We start from the raw sequence: 20,479 nt of genomic DNA on the forward strand, positions 1-20,479 counted from the left end.
TATAGAGGATTATAAAGAGTATCACATTCTTTCTTGTATCTAATCTGAAGTTTAATGTTACTTTCATATGAAGAAATTAAGAACTTTTTGTGTAATATTAAGTCCTGCCACGTTTATGAAGTATGTGTTCTATTAACTTGCACCATTTTGTATAGTGTGCAAGTAAGTATTAGGATAAAAGGTTTGAAATTCACCATATTCTGATTTATCAAGACATGGTATGCTACTTTCTTGTTTTTTTTGTTGTTGTTGTTGTTTTTTTGGGTGGAGAGCTTCCATTCCTAACAACACAAAGACAAATATAGAATGCCATAAACAGAATGTATTAATGCCCCCAAATGGTTAAATATTCATTAGCTGAATTATTTTGAAAGGTGAAGAGTTGTCATTTCATGGTAAGAAAAGTGCACTTGCGTGTGTTTAGTGTCTATTCAGATTTCCTGTTTTTTTTCCCTTTTTGGTCTCTCTTAAATGTTTCAGGTTATAACACAAACATTAATATCACATAACCTGAATACATGTATAAAAAAGTCTCAAATTAGGTTTTTATTAATGAAAAAATATTCATCCAAACAATAATAACACCACAAGTTAAATCATGAATTAACTGTGATTAAACAAATTTTTTAGTATAGTTTTACCAGTCAGACCAAGGGCTAATTGGTGTAAATTCCTTCTGTGTGGTCATTTATTAGAAAGTGAATTTGCTGGAAGAAAGTATTTTAATACTGTATTAAAACAAGGAATGTGATAACAGAGCTGACATTTTAAGCTGTCTTTTGTATATTTTATTGTAGACTAGTAAGGTTCACATTATCAACTATAACAATCAACCTCTGTGCCTATTCCCTAAAGCATGTAGATCTCTTTTTGCTGCAGAAAAATTAAACGTCTGTGGAAAAATTCTTAAGTGCACGTATTACACTTAAAGAATATTTCAGTGTTCTTTAGTAACTCAATTAAGAAAACGAAGGTTACACATTTTTCTAACTCTGTTTCAAAGAGCAGGGTTCTTTAAAACTAAATTTTTATTCCACATTATCAGGGGCATCATTACTCCTGCTATACATGCTGCTCCCATATCTTCAATTGAGGACTGTGAATATTTTTTTCTTTCTTTTTTTGTTGATGAGGTTAGAAATGTGAGCAAAAATATCTTTCCCAGCATCTGCATTGGTGTTTGCTGTCCAGCTCAGCCTGTTATCTGACACAACTTTGCACATGTTACTTTACTGAGCCAAACTTATTGGTACATTTAAAGCCTCTTGATCTCTGAACGTTTTTTACAAATATTTTTGTTCAGAGAAATCTCATAGTGCATTAATTCCAGCATGACTATAGTCAATGTTTAAGTTGACCTTGAGGTATTGTTTCAAAAAGGTTAGGACTTTTGAAATGATGAATCAAAAGGCAGATATGAAAAAGTATGGCAAATTCATCTTACGTGGGTCAAAATGAGTAAATTACAAAAAAAATGATCAAAGCAGTAGATTCTTCTTGACCAATCTATATGTTTCCCAGTGATAGAAAAATCCCAAGTGAAAACCAAGCGAGGGACAACCATTACTGGATGAAACTATTACTTGTTTCTTTTTCCTAGCACATACTGTTAATTAAAAATCAACTTGAATGTAAATGACTTAAGGGCTTTGTCTAATTACTGAGTTAATCTACAGCAGGGTATTTAATATGTAAAGCAGTCATATATATTAGATGTTCAGTTATTGATTAAATGAATAAGAGTACTGCTGGCCCAGATCCCCAAATTCACAACAAATCAAAGCAACACATGCACACACCCCGCAGTGGTAATATGTGTTGCCTTGCTAAAAATCTAATATGTGTTTTAAATAGTTTCTTCCTTGCTGTGAAGTCTAAATACATATTAACTTGGTATTTGTTTTAAATGCAAGCAGTGTTTTCACCCCCCATGCTGTTTAATGGGATTTGCCTCCATGCTGTTGTTTGTGTGTCCTGGCACGAGCAGCAGAGGAAATCTACACTGGGCTTGAGGGGGCTACTTTAGCTTGTTTGTTTATGCCAGGCATTTTTTTTTCTTTTCAACTAACCACCATGAATGCGCTGTCGCACTCAGAGAGCGATCAGAAGGCCTAAACTCATCGACGCACCCGTTAGCCGCTGATGAGAAAGCTGGACCTCTACGCCTTTCTATTTATGCCTGTAATTTCAATTTTCTGTTTCCCATTGTGGCTCTCCCTCCGTATTTTCTCTGAAAGAATTTCAGGGGGACAAATAATCCACTTTTGTTTTGTTTTCATTCTCCTCCTGACACGTCTACCAGGGGACACAAGCAAAGTGACGCACATCTCACTGTACCCTCCACCCCCTACACACCAACTAACTTGTGAGAGAGTCAGGAAGGAAAAGGGATAAGGAGGACTTGGGTTTTTATAACAGGAAAAATGACAGTTCTTTGGAGGACAGTGAATAATAGGTGAGGTTAAAAAACTAATAGTGACTTTTCTGTTTTTTCTACTGTACTCGTTTTCAATCTGTGCTTCTGGAGTCAATATAATCGACCTAATGGAAACCAGGTTACTCTTCCTTCCACCTCACCTTACTGACATAATGTTGAAGAAATGCATTATTCATTCTCTGGTCTTAGAGGCAAGGTAATTATACATTTATCTTCCAAATAATACTAGGTCCTAACTGTGCCTGTGACCTCGCCACAAGATTTATGCCATTTTGGACCTGCCCCCAAAGGCTGCTAGGAGAGGAAATGTATTTTCACAGCCGGGAAAAAAACTATGAAGGCAAAAATGGATTTGCTTTTATGGGTATAAGATGTCAAGGGTTTTGAAAAGGTCCCGTCATTAAATGCAAAGTCAAGAACTTTATTTGAAAGTGTTCTTAAAGGGCAAGATGACAGAATTAATGTTCAAGTTTGTAGTTATGCAGTTTCTTAAAGTTTAAAAAAAGGGTGCTTTAGTCCTCCTTTTATCTTCATGCAGTTGGCACTTCTACTTACCTAATCCCTCTACTTCTTCAACATTTTCTTCATTTTCTATTCTTCCCTCTTCTCTAGTCTTATCACTTCCTCAATTCCTTTCTCTTATATTCCTTCTCCTGAGTCATGTTGCCAATTTATTCTTCTAAGCTTTACCTTTCCGGCATCTCCTCTACCACCTCTGATGCTTTTGTTTTTCTATGTTGCCTGCAGGCCATCATGGCACAGCTTCCTCAGGAGGAGAAGGCAAAGATTGCCGAGCAGGTAGAGAGCTTCAGACAAGAGAAGTGCAAGCTAGATGCAGAAGTGGCCAAATGGGACGACAATGGCAATGACATCATTGTGCTGGCAAAACAGATGTGTATGATCATGATGGAAATGACCGACTTCACCAGGTAAAATCACCACCTGAAATGTCATTATAAAACATTCAATGATTGTGTGTACTTTTACTCATCTACATTAAAGTGCTGTTATGAAAGAGTGGCAAGAAAAAGCATCTTTTTGAAAGAAAGCCATCGGAAGTCATGTTTGCAGTTTGCTATAAGCCATGAAGGGGAACAGCAAACTTACAGATACATGCAAAATGCAGTGTGACAAACATTTAAAATCGTTCACCCTAAATTCACTATTCCCACAGTTAAAGAAGGTAGTGCCTGTGTCTAGATGTGGGGATGCTTTTCTTCAGACGATTCAGACTTTACTGGAGCAGTTCTTATATAAGAATAGCCGAAAATGACAGTATCAACTTTGGTACTTCCCCCAAAACTGTCTGATGCTTGCTGACCCAGTTCATTGAGTTGTGATCCCTTACAGTTAAAAGACATGGGATAAAATAGAAACAAGTCACTAATTACAGATCAGGGCAGTGATTCGTCATGAGTGTCTGTGCCTGTGGTGCTATGACTGCACCATTAATACTTGATGTTGACCACACTCAGAATGGCACACGCAACACATATTAACTTATGACTGAATAACAATCACACATAGCACACAAATCTCCTTAGTGGTCACAACTAAACAGTAAGATAATATGAAGCGTTACTGTCAATGCTAGTAGCATCAATGCTGCTATCTCAATGTAGCATTGAGCTAGTAACATGGCCAGGGTGTCATTATTAACACACACAACTCATGCCTAAAATAAGCTTTGTTGTATTTAGCATTATCAGCAACTAACCACTTTTCTGGTAACCTGCAGATTCACTAAAGTGATTAGCCGGAAGTCATGACCATGCGTTGGTCTCTCTAAATTACCCTTAGGAGTGAGCATGTATGCATGGTTGTTTGAGTTGTGTCTCTTCGTGAAGCTCCGCAATGAAGTGACATTTCTAGGGTACACCCCAATCTCTTGTCACCTCTCATTTATTCTGGCCCAGACAATTCTTACAGATTCCCTTAAGGTGTATTATCATATTGTGATACTAATGACTATATAATAAATTGTACAACCCTAATCAACAGTTTAGGTTGGGGAATTTGTGTACAAAGGCGTATATTTCTGAAATCTGGCTATTAAAATGAAAGCTAGTTTCAAAAAAGGCCATTGAAAGACAAGACAAGGCAAAAATGTCACTCTACTGGCGAAACTGGTAAAGGCCCCCAAAGACTTAAAATACATTTATCATTTACCTTATGCTTTACAATTATGCACTGCTTTGTGTTGGTCTATCACAAAAAAAATTCTTAAATACTTAGAAGTTTGTTGTATTGTGATAAGGATTATGGTTTTCTTTACAAAGCACTACCTATTTCAAACTTACATATTTAACCTTGGGGGGTGGGGGGTTGCATGAAAAATACATATTTTTCTGTTTTTTGGTGGATTTAATCTCTTGTGTTAGTGGTGTTATACTTAGGATTAAAGTTTTTCATTATCAGTGGCTTTAATTCTTCCCTCACAGTCCTTTATTTCTTTTCCTTCTTATAGAGGAAAAGGCCCCCTGAAGAACTCCTCAGATGTGATCAACGCAGCGAAGAAGATTGCAGAAGCCGGTTCCAGGATGGACAAATTGTCTCGCGCTGTTGCAGATCAGGTAGCTCCATAACTTAGTTTGTGTCTGTCACTATCACTCTTTGTCTTAATGCATTCCTGGGGGTGTGAGTGTGTACCTGGTGGAGTCCAGGCAGCTGGCAGGAGAGCACATTTTTAATTTAGAGTAAGTGGGCATAGCCAATGGAAATCTTTACTGTGAGAGTTGATGAGCGTAGCTAGAGTGGTAGAGCTGTGCTGCTGGATGACTTTGTCTCCCAATGGAGCCCACACAGAGAGAGCAAGACAGCAGAACCAAGTTGTGTCTCTAATATAATTAGCTTCCAGCTGAGGTGATGCATTCATTATCAGATGAGTACCTCTCTAAAACATGCTGACAGACCATTTTCAATATCTAATCAATCAGTTCTGGGCTGAGGGACGATGGGAGTGAAAAGAAATAGGTGTTTATGCAGTGTAGGTGTATGTACACATAATGAACTGGGAGGTATTTCAAAACTCTCCCTCCAGGTAATGCATAATGTTCTTTTTCATTTCATCTGCCTCTAATAGGAAGTACCGATACCTTGGCCTCCAAACCCACTGATATGCTGAGACTGCCTGTTGTCTTTGTAATTGCAACTGCTGTTGGCTTGCAAAGCCTTGGAATAATTACTGCTGGTTTCAATATCACTTGCTGAGCTTCTATGCAGCAGTGTTGAGAAGAAGAAATGTTTGACCAAAATCATCTTTTAGAATTGGAATGATTGTGTGCAATTTTGCAACCACTGCAGTCACGATAAAGTCTACAAAATTTTTTATCACAAAACCTTTGTTGACTACGGTAATTATATTCTAAGTCACCTTCTCTGACATCTGCCTTCTTAATTTGCTTTGGAAAATAACCATATGTTTGTGGGCAGTCAAATGAAAAATGTAGGCTGATTATTCAATCTTCTTTTAATTATTTTGTAGCTTTCTTGACATCTTAAAGAGCGTTCAGTTGATAAAAAGGTCAGGGATCTGATTTTTAAATTAGAAGTGTTCTACAGTTTTTACGTCAGTGCTCTTAGTAAACCAGAAAACTGTTTTTGTTTTGTTTTTTTGGTGTGATTTGAGACCTTTAATTTAAAAAAAAACTCATGTTCACACCAAAATATATACTTTTTCTTAGAAGACACCACTTTAAGACTAATTGAAGTTATTTGTTATCTGAAGCATTCTTTCCCATTTATCTACACCAATTTGTCAAAGCAAGAACCTCTAAATAAATGGCTCCTTAATGATTTGTTTGTCAAAACCTTTATTAAAGAATTAGCCCTGCCAGTCACAGGTATATTATTTTCAAACCCAGTCACAGATAATAAAAGTGTAGTGTGCCAACACATGCTTAGGAAGTTATAGACCGATGTACACTCATTTTCTATTTTATTAGCTACATCTTGCTAGTACTGTTCTGTCCATTTTCACCCTAAGAGGTTGAAAACAAAATAGATGCATTTTCTAGGTTTGCATTAGTATAAAGAAAAGTGTCTAATTCCAAAATTAATTCTCTGTTAAACATTGGGATGAGCAACACTGAGGGTGAGCTAAGACCCTCCTACTGGCTCTGATTGTTTGTTTCTAGTTAGCACTGAGAGAGCTGGGAGAAGGCAGAGGAGCTTGATTTTTTTCACAGATTATCTGTCTCATACCAAACTGTCACCATTACATACTGCACCTTTCAGTCCAACCTTAGCCGTAAGTACTTACTAAGAATTTAGTAGTGAAATCAGACATGTAATATATTAATCGTAGTAAAGCATAGTATAGGATGAATCACGATGCATCAATGACCACTTCCATAATATCAGACAAATCAAAAAGTGCACTTCACCTTTGCTTCTATCACATATACTCAAGGATAATAGATCTGATTTTAGACAAGCAAAAAAAAAAGACAAGACGTTTGTCTCTAAATATGTTGGAATACATGATTTTATTACACCAGTATCTCCACATTTTGTACTCCCTCTGTTGTGACAGTATGCGACTTACTAGAAATATACCAGCAAGTTTTCAGCTGCTGGCATACTGTGTAGAGTCTGCTAGTTGTTGGAGCTGTAGAATACGCAAAGCGTTCAGCGGGACAGGAGGCAGCTGCAGTCAGTGCTGACACTGTTTAGCTCCAGTCACACCATCCTGAACATATTGCACTACACAATCTGACTCTGAATTCTGCTTTACTACACTCCCTCCTATGTATTAATGATCACCAACAGGGATATGTTTTTCTGTTTGTCTTGGATGTAACTGCACTTGTTTCTACTTGAGGTCACACCTGTTGTTTAGCCCACATTTTGTAGTAAACAGGACTAAGAAGCTTCAACTATTTTGTTTGTGAGTGTATTTACTTGTTGGCTTGTGGACTGCCAAATGACAATCAGTGTTTAACAAGGCTTGAGTGGGAGCGCATACAGCACGCCATGAGGCAAATCACTTGAAGAACCTGTGTCGGAAATGAACAGTTTGCTGTAATAAAGAGGCCAGGTGGCTTGCCATTTTTGATTCACACTTTAACATGTCTTAGCCCAGTCCATGCTGAATATGCAGAGCCTTCTGTCACACTTCTAGAGACATCAGAGCTTTCTGCTGGACATAGTGGAATATAAGGGTGTTTTACTTTCAGCATGTGTTGACTCTCTCGAACATTCACCATGACAAGCAAACAGTAGTGACCAGTGACTAGTTACATTTACTCAGTTAAATTTACTTGGGTAAGTTTTTGATAAAGATGTACATTGAGTTTTGAGTTTTACTAAACCATATGTTTTACTTTTACTTGAGTAACCGCTGCTCTTACTTATATGTAATTTCTGGCTACTCTACCCACAGTGAGTAACTTTACTGAATGAAGAATATCAAGCATGTATTGACCAACCACCCATAGTTTGTTAAAGTGAGACTTCTCGTTTGTATACAAACTTCATCATTTTAATGTTATTTTCTATCTCATAAGCCTGTTGTGCTATTTGTAGGTCATGTAATATAAAGTTAAACATGTATGTTATCACTGAAGGTACCTTACGCTGGTCTAACATATATAGACATTACTGTAAGTATTGGTTTCAATAGTTTTACTTTGAAAATAATTGATTCAGAAAAATGTTTGACTTGATTTTTTTTTCACAGTAATGTATCTATTTAGGATTTGCAAATAAGTTTATATTTTGTCCATCTAATTACATAATTTGTAAATATTAAATTATATGTTATGATATCAAAACACTCAGGTACTGAGCACTGGAGTGACCTTTTTACCAAATACGTTTTTACTCTTGTATAACTTTTTATTTGAGGAAAGATCCGTTGAAGTTGTGGTGCTTTAACTTGAGTACAAATTCTGGCTACTCTCCCCACCCATGCAAGGAGAACAAAAATGCATAGCTTATTAAAACCAAAGACATCAGTTTTATTCTTTATCACATCATAAAAACATGCAACACAAGCAGACAACATTGATTCCTTGTTCTTGTTGTGCATAAAGAAGACAAGTATTTTGCATTCACACATTCTTGTAGGTGGGGTTGTTGAGAACACTGCAGTTTCACATTATGTAGAAAGATCTTTCCGTTACTCTATGTAAGTGGTAAACCTTGTCAGTCCTATGGATGAGCACAAGAAGACAAGAATACAATTCAGCATAGAATAATGAGAGGGCAGCAAGCTCTTTCATAGTCATTTCAATATTGTACTTGACTTTGACAAAAAGACTTTTGGGAACTTCAGTCCCACAATGTCTTTTTTTCCCCCATTTTCTATGCTTCTTTCTTCTATTTCAAGCACTGATGCCATAAATAATGCTAAATATCACATGTTCTTTTATCACAGTGGATAAGTTGATATCCAAACATATGTAGATTTATTAGACTTTAATTTTTTGATAGTTTTTGTATGTTTTTATTTATGTTGTCAGAGTCAAATTTCTAAAATGGTGGACATTAAAGAATTTGTAGGCTGAGGTTCAAAACAAAGGTTCAAAGGTTGAATGGACATGGAACTCTAGGATGCCATAAACAGTACCTGTAAAAGCTATTCAGCCCCTTGCATGTTTATAGTTTTATTACTTTAATAAATCAATCATGATCAACATAATTAGGCTTTATTGACCTAACAAACTACAAAAAAACAGTTAATATTTAAGTGAAATGTGTTTTCTACAAAACAGTTGCAATTAAATAAAAATATTTAACATAGGTGACTGCATATTTATTGACTCCCTTCAAGTCAATATTTAGTAGATGCACATTTTGGTGCAAAAGCAGCATGAACTTTGGGTAGATAGGTCTTAATGATGTATTCACATCAGGATGATGCAGTTTTACTTTACTCTTCCTTGTAAAATTGTTTGAGTTCTGTCTTAATAGTTTTTGTTGATTTATATTTTCTTATATTTTAAATAAGGTCCCAATAAAGGTAAAGCAAATGCTTTACCTTGACATTGTAAAGTAGCAGAAGATATGTGAGGATGGCTGGTTGTAGGACTGAATACCTCCACCTTGTTCTTAAGTTTTCTTCAGTGACAGTGCATCCTGAATGAACAATGGAGCGTTATCAGCAAATCTCAGTAACTGTAACACTATAACATCACTGCTCTCAACAAACTCAGTGTTTACATACATGCTGGTATTTGCACAATTGTATTAATTTTGAATAACATTTCTTCTGCGGTCTGCACATCTCTGCTGTTGCACAGCAATAAATGCTGCATTAAATGCTGCGCAACCCAACATAAAATATTGTAAGTATTTGCTGCCAAACAACTTCAGTTTTCTTTGGCAGAAACTTTGGATGTTTCTGAAATTCATCTAGAGGAGCAGAGGGCATATCTCTGAAATAACATTTAATCCTTTCTTGTCTGCTTCAACAATGGTGCCAAATCTTTGTGAAATGTTCTCTTCTGCAATCTCAGTGGGTATCATTCAGCTGATTACTATGTAGGGCAAAGAGTTTGATTCATATCACTTTGAGACTGAAAGCATCAGTAACCCCCTGTGGCCTAGACGGGGGGTAAGGGTTGAGAAAGGGTCTAGAGGAACGTAGTGATTGACAATCAGGGAACATCAAGTGTTTTGGGCTGTCAATTCTTCTATTTTACTATGAAGAATGATTTAACATTTTACACCAAATATTTCAGAGCAAATCTTTAGTGTAGGATTCAATCATTTTAAGCAATTAATTTAATTATTATGGTACAGTAGATATTAAAGCTGTTCAGAGAGCTATTCAAAAATAATAAAAGAACAACCTTGTAACTGACTACTGTACAAATTTTCATGGCTCATGAACATGAGTGCTCCACTTGTTGACAAAAAAAACATTATTTTATTGAAATATGTGAGATGCTTGTCATGTGCAAATGTGTATAGTGCATGTCTATTGGTATCAATGGTGTATATTTCAGTGCTATATTTTGCCTGGACATATTACATACATTGACTCTGGTATCACCAACTAGTTTTTTATTTTTATTTTAAAGAATTGTTTATCTTATCGTGAACATCCATTTGTCTATGCACATTGTATAAGACCCAGGTGGATAAATAAATATTTGATAAATTAAAGTGAATGTAGGTCAGACTGCTATCAGTTGGAGCCACTTTATATGCTGAGGACAACAAATCTTCATTGGTGCCTACAGAATGACAGTAAAACGAAGCAATAACTGAAGTAATGTAATTTCCTGTGATATTTGAATTGAACATGTATACATTTTAAAATACATGTCTTGTACATTGACGATATATTTTATACAATGCTGATGCAGCAGTTTCAAAACAATCCTTGGCACTTTTGTTGAAAAATAAACAGCATGTGTTACATTAAAAAGGTGAAGCGCTACTTACCTAAAGCAGCGTATTCTTCCAATAAAGATGAAAGGCAAGGCAGATACACAGTAGTGGGATTGGGTGTTGGTGTGAATAAACATCCAAGTAATCACATTTCCTTTTTCTTTTTCATTTAAGTATCTTTTTATTTAGCTTTCAGCCTGAGCTCTGAGTACAATTAAGAAATCCTTTGAAGTGTCAGGTAAAGAAATTATTTAGCTGACTAAAAAGCGTACAGCTAGACATCAAGGTGTTTCATGTGTCACATAAAATGCAGGACTCCACATGCAAAGTCCTTGTGGCTTGCTGACACCAGTGAACCCTAGTGTGATGTGATGTTTTGTGTAAATAAAAGACTCTTTGGTAAAAACAGAAAGCACAGTTTAACAGGTACTACTGGTTGTTAGCAGATTCAGAACAAGATAAGTGTAGCATTGAACATTGCTTCTGCTGAGTCAATGTATCTAGGCTCGGAAATATCAGCTTGTCAGAATATTGAGAGTCTTTGTTCTTTGTATAGCTTATTTCATGAAGTTATGAGCAACGTTTAGGGGGTAACTTGTCCACATTTTTCCTTTAAAGTGTTGGCATATGTCAGCCTGTCAGAGTAGATCCAAAATACAGCAGTTCAAAAGCAGCTGGAGGAAGTCTGCAAAACTAGGAGAATGCTTTTCATTTCTGTTTCCTTTCAGGATCTACATGGCATATGATGAATTATAGCAAAAAAGATAAACAAGTATTTACCATTTCATTCTGCTTAAGTTATGAAATCAGCAGTTCTGACTCTTGTAGGAATACAGTATGGAATTCCTGTATTCCTGTATTCGAGAAGACGATCTCGGGTTTTACTGTGTTTTTTTTGTTTTTTTTCCTAAAACTTGATTTATAGCACAGGCTTATATAATGTTTAACATATAGCTATATAAAAAAGAAAGTACACCCTCTTTTGATTCTCAGGTTATATGTATTTTGTATATGTCTAGGAAATATACCTTTTAGTTGTTGTAATTTTATTATTCATAGCTAGACGAGCAGAACCGTAAACTAAGCACCCTATAAATCAAATAGTAGTTTTCAAGTGTGCTGGGTATTAATCCTTTTTGCCATATTGCTCTGCATATTAATACAAACAAAGTGCCAATATTAATTAGCTAATTAGTCAGGTTATCTGGATAAAGGTAATCAACCTGTGCCTGTTGTTCACTATATTGCATTCCCTGCTCTTGAAAAATACTGTATTTATTACTGTGAAAGGATGCAGTCCTTATGGTCTTGAAATAGCAGAAATAATAGCTTTCCACAATATTGATTCGAACCTGCCGAGAATCAGTTATATAAGTGCTTTTGATTAGTCAAACTAGTTGATTTTAATCATTATTCTTGAGCAGTAAGGATAGACCTCTTTGTTCACACACTGCTTCTGCCTTTTACTTTAATTTTTCTAAATAAAAAGTCTTATAAATAATATGTAATGTGTTCCTGTTTCTCTGAGGTTACAGTTGCCTAATGTTAAACCCTGCTAAAAGCCATAGGCTTGTCTTTTTACATAAGAACTTAAAATTGAAAGAGGGCCTACTTTGTGACAGCTTTCCATTAAAGGGCATGTATCACTGTGTGTATCTGGATGTGTCTGTCACTGTGTTGTCCATATGTCATTCATCATTTGTTTTGAATGTCTTGTTTTTTTCTTTCATTAGATATTTATTGTATGCCACAAAAAAGCCATAAACAAAGATAAGAAAAAACATATTTCATGGCTGCAACTTACAAAGTGAAAGCTTTATGAAAAAGCCTTTCATCAGTATGAGACGGAACACTAAAGTTTTTTTCTTTTAAATGATTTTGCTAAATATCCATGATTATTATTTTTTTCTTAAATTGGGCATAAAAAAAGGACAAAAGACTGTTTTACAAAACAGGAACCACAGAGGCATTTACGGTCAGAGAGAATATTCAGAGGGTCGAACCAAGTCAGGCGGTAAAGCAAGGAGTGTTTTCTGACTAGTCAGTAATGAATTCTGCTTCACTGTCAGACAAGGAGGGGAAATGCAAGAGCTTCAATGAGCCCAGCAAAGTAATAGGCCATACAATTTATTTACATCAACAGGGAATCAGTGATAGCAGTGGACTATTAGTCAGCCATGCAGTGGGAAACAATCGTGTCATGTCTGCATCAAACTTGCTTGAGGCAGTGCTGTGCCTGTATGTGTGCGCCTGGGCCTGAAGTGTTGTTAGTGGTGATGCTAGCCAGGAGTGGCGATGCAGTGATAATGCCCAGCAAGAAACATCTCCCCTGAAGACCTCCACTGCACCCTCACCCCAGTCCTCACCGGCTGCTGAATGAGTTAGCAGCTTCAGATCAGTGTCACTTAATGTGGGGCCAGTGGCAGCTCTGGTCTTCTTTACAGGACTTTACAAAGTCCTATTCTTATAGTTGTAGAATCCACAGTAAAGCATTTAGGGCTGAATTAATTGGATTAATCATGATGAAGCAGATATTGAATTAAATGTCAACCAATTTAGTAATCCATAAATCGTTAATCTGGAGCATGCACATTCATAACAGTTAATTTTTATATTACAATTTTAATATTTTGTTCAATAATCTTAAGTTGTTCAATGTAAATTCTGCAGAATGTGGCTTTTTTATCCAATTAGTTGATTAATTCAGACTAATCAATAGATTAATCAATTACTAAAATAATTGAATAATTAAATAAGGTACTTTACCATTATACATTTATCAGCAACTTTATCAGGTACATCTGGCTTTACTGGGTTGAACTGCTTTTTCCCTTAGAACAGCCTTATTTTTTGTGCCATATGTTTAATCATTGATATAATGGCATCATACATTTGGTGAATAATTATTGGCTACACATTTCTCATATCACACCCTAAAAGTGTTCTGTTGGGTTGATCATCTAAAAATCTGTTTTTATGACTTGGTACATATCTTTCTGGAAATAATCATCAGAAGATGGGTATTATGTGTTGTTTTCAATAATATTTAGAGTCGTTTAACAATGGGGCAGCTGAATATATATCAATCAGTTTTCAAAAACTGTATAAAAACTACAAACGTAAAGTATTCATGGTAGCAAGCTGTTCCGTCTGTGAAAGTTAGACTATTTTTGACCCATATCTGAAGAAAGGGAGCACAATAAACTGATTAACATGCTAAAAGCTTTGCAGGCTGTTTGCATGTTAGGCAACGTGTTTCTAGATGACACGATGTTTTACAGCTGGTTTGGCTTCAACAAAAGGCATGTCAGATAAAATAGCTTTTGGTTTCCGAAGAGGACAGTCGTACAATCTCTGGACTAGCTAACAATGCTAATGTTAGCAACCAACCGTTTATGCTAGCTCACCGCTGAAAATGGAAACCTACAAAAATGCTCAGAGAAGTACGCAGCATAGAATATGTGCAAAATAACATGGAAGATAACAATAGTAGAATCCAGTAGTGACTGAAAGAACACTAAGAGCCTAAATGCTGCGGAGCTTGATTGCTGGATAGAGAACTGATGGCTGATTGGAAACAGGGTGCAGCGGTGAGGAGAGACCAGGCAGAAAGGCTGAGGTGAGAAAGAGAGAGATTGTAAGAAAGAAGCAGGGAGGGGAGTAAATAAATAATTTAATGGAGATGAAAAATAAATTAAATAGAAAAATAATGACTTACCAAAGAGAGATCTAGCCAAAGATAAACAATAGTTAAAAGAGCCTGAGATTTGAAACGAAAACAGAAAACAAATAAGTCAAAACACAAATAAAATGTAGGAAGCAAAAAACTCCAATAACCCAATTGGATTTTTCCTTTTTCTAGCTAACTGGAGTAGCATCTGGTCTTTATAGGTTTGATGCCATATGCATTCAGAGAGGCATTCTGCATAACTTAAAATAAGCGGTTACTTGATCTGCTGCCATTTTGCATCATCCAGTCTCCCAATTCTCTTTTGACCTCTGACCTCTCTGCTGTTTTCACCCTCAGAGCTGGTACCAACTATATAATTTTGTTGTTTATCTTTTGGACCAGACAGATAGTTTTCTGTGTAAATCTCAGTAGATCAGCAGTTTCTGTAACACTTAGACCAGTCCAACAACAACTATGCCACATTCAAAGTCCATTTATCCGCTCTCTTTCCTGTTCAGCTGCTTAGTAGTTCCTCTGTGTCTAGATGCCCTAAATGCATTATAATTATCCTGTGTGATTGTCAGATTCACTATTGAAGTTGAACAATTGAAGGCATGTACCTGATAATTTGGTCATTGAGTGTACATTTGTGGACTTAAGAATTAAACGTTTCACCAAACAACAGACAAAACAGTTTTACACTGAATTTCTAACCATCAGGGGAAAGCACCTCCAGTCAATTAATACTATTTGTTTTAGTATGAAAGGGCTTTTGTCAGAGGAAAAGAAAGGATCTGAGTGGCAAAGACTTCCTCAAGTCCTTGGGGAGGTACAGTATGCGCCTATTAGAGATGTTTAACTTGCCACCTCCCTCTCCCTCAGGCCAGAAGTCAGGTAAATGAGTTGTGCATTTCACTATGCAGATCTGCTGAATGTCCCAGTTTGGACCGTTTAATATTAATGCTAAAAAAAAAGGTGTTTCACAAAATGATGCTCGCAGTGTTTAAACAGCTGATGCAGAGTTCTTTACCCACTGAGAGCTTAGTGGGCCATGGCTAGCTTCTGGAAGGCCTCCAGATGGAATTACGAGGGCAAACTGTGTGATAGCGGGACAACCAATGAGGCTGTCCTCGTATTCCACGCTGGTCCATTTGCTGCACTGTATGAGTAGTCTTTTTTTTTCACTGCTGAAGTAGCACAAAGGACAAAAGGACCAGGTCAGGACTTCTGATTCCTTTAAAGCGATGAGGGCAAATGAGTATGGAAAAAGAAGGAATCAGGTCTCCAAACTAATGCCTTGTGCAAAGAAGTGGTAGAGTAATTTGCATCCCAGAATGTGTGAAGCCTGCTGTTTTCCCTCTCATTCTGCTCGAAAATAACCCTGACTTCAATCACAAACAACTCCCATACAGCAATCCAATTTGGCAGAGTTTGAGTCATGAATTTTTTAGGGGGAAAAATCTACTTTTTAGAATTATGCAAGTGTTCTTTAATAGGGAGAGGGATTTTTGCAACAGTGTATTGAAGCCATTGACCTTTTCTCCTGCCAATTTTGTGTCTTTGAGTGGATTGAGACTATGAAATCTTTCTGCAGTATTCTTTTTTCACATTGTACCATTGACAAGGCAATTTCAGTCAAGATTCAACCAAAAGGCTTAAATTTATGAATGCAGACACTATTTTACTCATACATAACTACACTTTTCAGTGGAGATCCAGAGTATTATTGAATCTTAAGTATCCCAATTCCACAATTTCCTGCTCACTGTAAATCTCTTATTGTTGTTTCTGCTGATTTATGTTATACATTATAATAAACAACTGATGATTCAGTCCCACACACATGTTTTATACCTTCTTTATCCTTTTACCTTTTTGTTACTTACTATTATGAAAGGGTACTCATGTGTTAGAATGGCTCTATTAAAGTCCAGATTCAGTCCAATATAGAATCTGTACTTCTATTTTGCTGTTAAGCAATAAGAACATAAACCCCTTTTTATTTCATGTTCATGTGTTTAAACAATTGTTTTTCTTTCCCCGTTACAATTTAGTGCCCTGACTCAGCCTGCAAGCAGGATCTGCTGGCCTACCTGCAGAGAATTGCCCTGTACTGTCATCAGCTCAACATTTGTAGCAAGGTGAAGGCTGAGGTGCAGAATCTGGGCGGAGAGCTCATTGTTTCCGGGGTAAGTTTGTCATTTGAAAGCAGCACATGTTCTTCTCCATCATCCCTGATGTCCCAGACAGGTTTTTATTACCAAACCACTTAATTTGGCCCTACAGTAGACTATTTAATCTTTTTTGTTTGAAGTCACAATGAGATGACAGGTTAAAGGACTATGCAGAATGATGCTAATGCAAAAATAATAATTATTATTACTTTAAAAAATGGGATCATTATTTCACAATTAAACTTTGCATCAAGGAGACAAGATCTCCAGATGGTTTTATAATCATTATTGATGCAGTCAAAGTTAATTTATTAGTAATCAGTGTATGAAATCCTACCTTTTTAAAGTTACCACAGTTAGCTCAGGCGAAAATGTAATTAGATTAATCTGATTATGGTTATGCACCACAGCCCTGTTTGCTACACCCACATAAAGAAGATTGTTCTTTTAGAATGTTGTGGTTTTGTTACCACCAGAGTAAATCCAACCTATATGTCAATTTGAAACAAAGGGTACATTAAAGACAGATAATGTAAGTTTTAGTAATATGACAGTGTAGAATTGCCACAGCTCCTCATAAGGTTAGCTCAGGGTTTAATCTTTAGAGAAGGTGTCAATCTTAGTATCTTTTTACCAAGTAAATTTTTACTTTAACCTTTGAAATGTTACAGATTATAAGATTTTATAAGAAATATATTTGAAAAATATGTCTAAAATACTAAAATATTGAAAACTACTGTCCCACTTACACACAACACTTTTCATCATAAAACAGACATTTTTATTTATATAATTATGCTTAGATTTTCTTTTTCTTTTTGAATTTGAAAATAGAAAAAACTATAACAATTTTGAACTTTTCCTTTACTTGCTTACTTGATGAAAAGTTGATAAATGATGTTTAGTAGGACTAAATATTTTAAAACATAAATCTCTGGAAATATCTCTTTTCCCCCTCCCCTTTCCAGGGGGAAACCACTGATAAAAATTCCAATGCCATTAATCATCACTTTCAGCATTTTTGCTTATGAAATCTCATAGGTAGATTTCAAAGATGTTTGTTGACTCAACAATATAAATCTTTAATAACTAAAAAACATAGTAGGTCCACAATTTGGAATAAAATGCTGTACATATGAAATCTGCTCTAGATCATTTTGCTTGGAAAGGTTTCTTGTCTGTTTCTGCTAGAAATATCAGAGACTCAATTGTTTCCTGGCAAAGGCAAAACTTTGAGGACCAGAATCTTTGAATAAGAACTTCAAAGATGAGATTCCTGGAGCAGTTGTTTTTATTCAGCAGCCCAGTTTTATGTGTATTTCATCATCCTGGATAGTAGTTTGAGGTTTAAATGAATTCTTGACACTTTATTAGTTAACTTAGGACATGATAGTGCCAATACTGTGATTTACAACTGTTAAGTTATTCTTCTAGTTTGATGCCTTATTGTTATCATTTTGACTAAAGGTTTGTCAAAGTATAGTATAGTTTGGTTTAAGTTAAAGGTGCTGATTTTAGAGAGGGACTCCTTTATAAGATATCGGTGCTAGACAATATGCCTTACAAATAAAAACATCCCATTTCTGATCTTTTTTTTTGTTCTTTTTTTGAAAAAGACATTACAAATGGCAGAAAATTTTTTCAAAAACTTGGTTTTACTTCAATCATCTCTTCCGGAAGCTGACCTGGTTTCAAAGTCCAAATAACTGCAAGCTGTTAAAGCTGGTTGTAAAACAAGAGTGCAGGCCATGAGTGGGATGACATCACTCTGAAGCCGTAGGAGTGCATAGCTGCAAAAAATTCAGATTTTCAGAAAATTAAATCTTCATAAACAGCAAATTCAATTATTCAACAGAACCGATTAATCACTCAACCCTAGTTTGAACTAATTATTTTTAATGTGCTCTAATTCACAAAATTGCTTTAAGACATTTTTTGCTGTCTAAATCCTTAATCATCCTTCTCTTATCTGCATTCTCATACAGTCATCTCTACACAGAATAAAAGAATAAACAGGGCACTTTCATTTTATTGTCCCTTTTACATTATGTTCCTTGCCCATTTAAAGTTCAACTTGACTTATTTTATTATTAATACTTTGACTTCCAATGCGTGTTTAGTTGATTCTCCATAATTTCTCTGCTTTCTCGTAGCTTTTCTTCACATTAGATATGCAAGTCCTGCTGAGATTTCAACCTTTTCATGGTGTCCAGCTGGAATCCACACTCATTAAATTGAAACAGTTGACTCATCTCAGTGTGATGTAGGAGGGGGCCCCTTGGCCACCGACCCTTAAATGTCAGGCAAACAAAACAGAAGTAGACAGAGGTAGACCTGACCCTTCGTCTGCTCATTAAGAAATACTAAAATAAGTAGTCATGTAGCGAGGACCATATTTTTATCCATCTTAATTGCTAGATGCATCAGAGTCCCCAATAGGTACTTCACATAGCTTCTGCATCCTAATGTTGAAACCGAAGCCAAGAAAGTAATTGCTCTTCTCCCTCATTTCACACATTGACTTTTTGACATATTTCTTCATTCTCCCTCCTGTAGTTGGATAGCGCCACCTCTCTGATCCAGGCAGCCAAGAACCTCATGAATGCTGTGGTGCTGACTGTAAAGGCATCCTATGTAGCCTCCACCAAATACCAGAAGGTTTACGGCACAGCCGCGGTTAACTCACCAGTGGTTTCCTGGCGCATGAAGGCTCCGGAGAAGAAGCCTTTGGTCAAACGGGAGAAACCAGAGGAATGCCAGACGCGTGTGCGACGAGGCTCCCAGAAGAAACACATATCCCCCGTCCAGGCCCTCAGTGAATTCAAGGCCATGGACTCCTTCTAAAATAAAAAAAATAAATAAAATACGATGGTATAAGTGGTTGAAAAAAAAGTCCCTTTTCACATTGTGTTAATCTACTTCTGTTTGCTGTGTGTGCTTGGTGACACCGCAGGAGGACTGCAGTACATATTTAACTGCCTTTACTGTGGCTCGGCTAACACTGTGGTCTTCATGGCTCACAGAACACCAACACACCCGATAGTATTTATTGATCTTATTGTAGCTTAATGTGAGAGCCAAAATGTGACAAACTACTTCTGAAAACTGGGACTTAATATTTATCAAAAGAGGAAAAGGGGCAAATAAAAAAAGTGTCAGTCGATATTCTAGCTATATCATTAATGTGCTGCAGACTGGCTGCTTGTGAACACACTAAACCTGAATGGATACTGAATGAGTAGAGGAATCATTCTATGCTGAAAAAATTGGTGGTTTGACCCCTCTTGATTTTTATTTTTTCTTCCAATCTGAATGTTAATCTGTGGTTTTAGGAATATCTTATGTTAAAAATCCTGAGACACATCAGGGTCCGAATAGATTCCTTCCTCATAACGATAACTATGACAATAATCCACATGGTGATTTCTTTTTTCTACCAAAGCACATTTATGGTCTAATGTATTCCCTCGTTAAATCTCTTTTATTTATAGATTTCGTCACTAACTATGATGAGCTTGTTTGGAAGTTGTGTAGCGTAACATTTAGACCGAGAGGACTGATTAGTTGTGGTTTGCTCTGAGAATAGCATACAGTAACTTTATATTCACCCTTCTCTAATAAATTCCTTAACTTGACTCTCTTAAGTTTCCTGTGTTGTTCTTACCAGCATGTATAAATAATTGCTCCTCACTGTGGGGGAGTAAGAAGGTAGACATTCACAAAAAAATGCAATCTATCAATTTCCAACACCAAGTTGCATTTATTTTTGCATAAGTTTGAAGTTCTTCACAGTAAATGCAGGAGTGATCAAAGAAATACAGCTAAACATCTTTTTTTCTTAGTTTAATTAGCAGAGAG

At 36.2% G+C, this 20,479-nt stretch overlaps 1 protein-coding gene across 1 annotated transcript in view; it reads left to right on the forward strand.

Annotated features, from left to right (window-relative positions):
• Positions 1–20,256, forward strand: part of ctnna2 (catenin (cadherin-associated protein), alpha 2) — a 307,681-nt gene extending 287,425 nt beyond the window's left edge. Inside the window, exons 15-18 of the mRNA XM_028017938.1 lie at positions 3,185–3,366; positions 4,905–5,010; positions 16,502–16,636; positions 19,178–20,256. Coding sequence (XP_027873739.1) covers positions 3,185–3,366; positions 4,905–5,010; positions 16,502–16,636; positions 19,178–19,465 — 711 coding nt within the window. The 3' untranslated portion in view covers positions 19,466–20,256. The remainder of the gene's footprint in view (positions 1–3,184; positions 3,367–4,904; positions 5,011–16,501; positions 16,637–19,177) is intronic.
• Positions 20,257–20,479: the final 223 nt, after the last annotated feature.

The sequence above is a fragment of the Xiphophorus couchianus genome, chromosome 5, assembly GCF_001444195.1.
Source record: "Xiphophorus couchianus chromosome 5, X_couchianus-1.0, whole genome shotgun sequence".
NCBI lineage: Eukaryota > Metazoa > Chordata > Actinopteri > Cyprinodontiformes > Poeciliidae > Xiphophorus > Xiphophorus couchianus.